The following is a 5,262-nucleotide window of genomic DNA, read 5'->3' on the forward strand; positions in this document are numbered from 1 at the left end:
TGGCGGCTATGGTGGCGGCTATGGTGGCGGTCGCGGACTTGGCGGTGGCTTTGGCGGCGGCGGGTTCGGTGGAGTGTCGCGAGTTGTGAGCGGCGGCCGCGGCTTCGGCATTGGTGGCGGCTATGGTGGCGGCTATGGCGGCGGCCATGGTGGCGGCGGCTATGGTGGCGGCTATGGTGGTGGCCGTGGCATTGGCGGCGGCTTCGGCTTTGGCGGCGGCCGCGGCTTCGGCGGAGGTTATGGCGGCGGTTATGGCGGCGGCTTGGGTGGCGGCCTGGGTGGACGAGGTGGCGGCTATGGCCGTGGACTGGTAAGTGGCTTGATTAGGCTGGGTTGGGTTAGATAGAGTTAGGTTGGGTTAGGTTAGGACAGGATGGGTTAGGTTAGATCATGCTAGACTGGGTCAGGTTAGGTTGGGTCAGTTGAGTGGAGTCCATATTCTGCTGACTTTAACAACGAGAAAAAAAAATTGACATCTCTCTATCTTAAATGCTGAAGGAGAAATATAGTGATAGTCACGAAAAAGTGCTGTGGGAAGGATGTAGAGCCGTAATGTTGTCATATTCTGCCACTGAACCACGAAAAAGAAAGAAAGAGAAAAAAAAAGGACGAAATCTTCTACAATTTAGGTGAATGTTAAAACTCTAGGTTAGATTGAGTTAGGTTGTTAGCGTTGGTTAGGTTGGTAGATCACGTTAGGTTAGGTTTGGTTTAGTGGAACTGGATGGGGCAGGATGGGGTTATAAACTGAAATTATAGTCGACTTGGCTACTTTTTTCTTTTTTCCGGAAGCTCTGGGTTATGTAAGGTTAGGTATAAAGTTGGAGGGTTGGTTCAGGGCAAGGTGAGTGGGGTCATTTAGCTGGGTGGGACGGGGCAAGGTCATCGTGGCTTCATACTGACCTTAGCTGCATGTAAAGGGTAACTCTGGAACACATTACAGTATTATGACTTACTTCAGTCATTCTTCTTGGTGATGTCCCTAAAATAGACCCTAAATCATTACTTCCACTTTTAAGACTATCATTTGCCTACTTCATCATTTTTTTCTTCGGTAAATATTTATTCCCAGACCACACTCTGCTTGCCTGATTTTGAACAAGTTATCATTCACTACTACTCTATTTTTTTATGATAATCGTTTCCTTGGCTCTGTGTAAGACTTTTCCCTACGTGGGTTTTATTGCGATATTTTTTTTTTCACATTGTTCTGTTGCTCCGTGTTAATCGCAGAACTAAAGAAGAGAAGAGCGTCAGAAAGTAGACTGTCTTTATGCTTATTATCTCTATCAGTCTAAGGATCACTTTAATATCATATCATCAACATTTAAAATGTCTTCCACACAGGCTAACTATTATCTCCAAACCTATTCAGTCTATTAGTTAATTATCATCATCATCAACTAGCAAAAATCTCCCATACAGTTCAATTATTAACTGTCATCATCATCATCATCATCATCCCAAATCCACACAAGTTATTTATCACATTCATTCGGTCAAACCATACTCTAACTATCATCATCATCATCATCATCATCATCCCCACAAAATCTTCCACAGGCATACCCACTAATGTTTAATAATATTCAGCTTAATCCTGCATCATCCTTGAACATGCTTGAGGTTTCATTTACTCTGGACTTATCTTGAAAAGATCATATTACATCTCTTGTAAAATCTGCCTCCAAGAGATTAGGTGTGCTAAGCCGACTCCGTTCCTTCTTTACCCCTGCACAATTGTTGATTCTATACAGGGGTTTTATCCGCCCCTGTTTGGAGTACAACTCTCATGTGTGGGGAGGTTCCCCACATACAGCTCTTCTCAATAGGGTGGAGTCAAAGGCTTTTCGTCTCATTAACTCTCCTCCTCTTACTGACTTCCTTCAACCTTTGTCTCTTCGCCGCACTGTTGCATCTTTATATCTCTTCTATCGCTACTTCAATGGTCACTGCTCCTCTGAACTCTCTGCTTGCATCCCTCCACCTCTACGACGGGCGCGTAGCACCCGTCTAGCAGCAAACTCTCATCCCTTTTCTGTCCAACTCTTTAATACAAGAGTTAACCGTTACTCCCAGTCCTTCATTTATGCAACAGGTCAACTCTGGAACTGTCTCCCTCTGTCTGTATTTCCTGCTTCCTATGATCACCAGTCTTTCAAACGCAGTGTGTCCAGCCATCTCGAAATGATCGGATCTTGAATTTGGCTCTCTCATGTATTTTGTTTTTCTCTTGGAAGGAACAGTTATTGAGGGCTCATGACCTTTGGTTCCTTCTTTCTCGCATAAAAAAAAAAAACACACACACAGGCTATTTATCACCTTCATGCAATCAAACCATCCTCTATCATCGTCATCATCATCATCATCATCATCCCAAATCCACACAAGTTATATATCACTTTCATTCAGTCAAACCATCCTCTAACTATCACCATCACCATCGTCATCATCCTCCCAGGTCGACCTTAGCCACGGATACAGCGACTATCACTTCTCCTGGCGCCACGATGGAGGCAAGAAATACACTGGAGAAGCTGCCAACTATTACTGCAAGAGTTTGGGACCAGGATGGTACGGTGTCAGTATTGAGAGCTACGAGGAGGACAAGCTGATCTCTAGCATCATCTACGGAGGTGAGAGAGAGAGAGAGAGAGAGAGAGAGAGAGAGAGAGAGAGAGAGTGAGAGAGAGAGAGATGAACATAGGAAAAGCAAATACAAAAATAAAAAATTGTAAAGGCGAAAGTTTCAAAAGAAAGAAGTTGGGTTACACGAGAGAGAGAGAGAGAGAGAGAGAGAGAGAGAGAGAGAGAGAGAGAGAGAGAGAGAGAGAGAGAGATGAACATAGGAAAAGCAAACAAAAATAGTAAAAAACTATAAAGTCGACGGGCATTAAAAAATAGAGTTTTGGTCACACGAGAGAGAGAGAGAGAGAGAGAGAGAGAGAGAGAGAGAGATAACCCTGTCTCACAATCATCTCCATCCACAGACAAGCTTAAGTACATCTGGACTGGTGGTCACAGGGCTGGCTATGGCTTCGTTTGGCCTTCCGGTCACCCCTTCGTGGGACTCAACTGGTCTCACACCGGCGGGTAAGTCTTTGTGGTCTTTTGTCTGTAAATTAATGGTCTCAAACTGCCAGGTAAATCGCTCCCCTCGTGGATTTATGGATGTGACTCCCTGGGATGTGTGGATGTTGTGTTTGGTCTGTGAGTCTGTGGTGTATGATTTATGGCTATATATTTGTGTACTTTTGTGGGTATGGTCTCAAATTTTATGGTCTGTTTTTTGGTCTGTAATGTATGGTCGGTTTCTATAGTGTACATTTTGGTCTGTGAAACTATTCTGTGCGGTGTAGGATGAGTTACAGCTTTGCATCCTCGTCATATTCCACTCACTGGTGTAATAACTTTTTTCTGGCTTCATGCAAGAATATTCACAACCTTAATAGAAAGACAGGTAGGCATAAATATAGGTCCATTTGTAGTTGCGGTAGTGCTTGTTGCCCCAAGTTCATCTGAATCATGAACCCTGTGGACTGCAGGCTGAAGTTGCCCCTCTCCTGCAGAACAGCCATCTCCTTTTAGGGGGATAGGGAGGGAGTAGAGGGGCATTTTTATAGCTGGGCAGCTCCACCTTCTGGCTATATCAGTGCCACCATGTGAAGGCGTCCCTCTCCAGCACCCTATCCAGTTGTAGAGCAGACAAAGTAACAAAGACAGACAGTTGCATTTCTAATTATAACTACCTCTTCTGCTCCACCTTCAGGAGCTAGTACGCACAGACAGGCAGAGCTTGTAACAGCGACAGACAGATAGTTTTGTTGATTAGGTATATAAGAACAGAGAGAGAGAGGTGGGGATGGGGGGACAGACAGACAGCAGAAAAAATTGCAGCCTTGTAGTGCTCCAGGTCAGATCTCTCACCTCCCCCTTCTGCCTCGCCTTCAGGAACGGGTACCCACAGCCTGACAACCGTGAGGACGGCAAGGAGTACTGCCTGGCCGTGCTGAACAACTTCTACAAGGACGGCATCAGGTGGCACGACGTCGCCTGCCACCACGAGAAGCCCATCATCTGTGAAAGACAAAAGAGCGGAGGATACCACTAAGGAGTCACACTGGTTTTCCGTCGCACCTGTTCCTTGGCGATTTATACTTCACTTTACACCCCAACTGCGTCTTGTGTGTGACTGATGCAACCTGTAGATACTGAAGTGATGGCATACAGGAAGAGTTCAGGTGAAATAGGCGAGACAAATCGCTAATTGGAAGGTGATACGAGCCCTCCTGTGCCACCTAGTACACGGACCCAAATCCATACTGTGGTTGAAATAGGAGACCTCATCACCTCCTCGTAAGCTATTTATTCTTGCATACTCGACTCCTGTGTCGTAAAGGACTGAATGTGAAGTATAATGTGAGGGATAAATCGCCTAGAAAAACGTGCTAAGGAATAAACCCCAGCTCAGCCGAGTCGTGTCTACAAAATAAACTCAAGCCACCCTAAACGAACGAATGCTGAATATCTAGCAATTTCGTCTTTACATAGCGATTTCAGCTCGATTTTAATGAAGCAGTTTTCGCTCTTTATTTCAAGATTCTCCATACATTTTCCATCCTGTCACCGAGAAAAAAAAAAAATCCACATCATTTGGCTTCCTCTTCTAAAATCCTAGGAATCTATAGCCAGATCTAGAAGGCCATCTTTCTCCCTATTTGAACACCAAAACTTAGCCATTTTGCGATTATTTATTTGTGTTTTTCTTCATATTTTTGTTTCTATACCTTTTCCTCCTCTTGTGCATTCTATATTGTTCTCTTTTTCTTCATTCTCTGCCTGTTTTTCTACCTCTTCTTCCTTCTCACGACCGTAACCATGGCAACATCTCCCATCACCATCTAGAAACACTGGTTTTTGGCTATATTTCATGCCATCATCTATCATTTATCGTTTTCCTATAATTTCCCGAAAACATTAACATCCCTGTCATATCTAACTAAAAATGCCCTAATCTTTCCTGAGCACATTCCTTCTACGATTACCTTTATCTTGCGTGTTAGTCAAGATAACAGGTACTTGGGAAACACAATAGTCCCCCCTTCCTAAGACTCTCATTTTCTACCCGTTCTCTTCAGCTATCACTTTCCTATATTTCTTTGACTTACTTTTACCATACATTTCAACCGTTTTCATTTATTTCCAAAGGACACAGACGCCAATACCTCTTCTGTGTCCCCTTTCTGTATCGCAGTATTTAAA

General features: G+C 44.1%; 1 protein-coding gene across 1 annotated transcript in view; it reads left to right on the forward strand.

Moving 5' to 3' along the window:
- The window catches only part of LOC145409670 (uncharacterized), a 4,167-nt gene extending 56 nt beyond the window's left edge, over positions 1–4,111 (forward strand). Inside the window, exons 1-4 of the mRNA XM_080280022.1 lie at positions 1–310; positions 2,462–2,636; positions 2,991–3,093; positions 3,952–4,111. The exon at positions 1–310 is cut by the window's left edge and continues 56 nt beyond it. Coding sequence (XP_080136148.1) covers positions 1–310; positions 2,462–2,636; positions 2,991–3,093; positions 3,952–4,111 — 748 coding nt within the window. The remainder of the gene's footprint in view (positions 311–2,461; positions 2,637–2,990; positions 3,094–3,951) is intronic.
- The last annotated feature ends 1,151 nt before the right edge of the window (positions 4,112–5,262 follow it).

The sequence above is a fragment of the Coenobita brevimanus genome, chromosome 82 (genome assembly GCF_032717465.1).
Source record: "Coenobita brevimanus isolate Jiangsu-jjx chromosome 82, ASM3271746v2, whole genome shotgun sequence".
Taxonomy (NCBI): domain Eukaryota; kingdom Metazoa; phylum Arthropoda; class Malacostraca; order Decapoda; family Coenobitidae; genus Coenobita; species Coenobita brevimanus.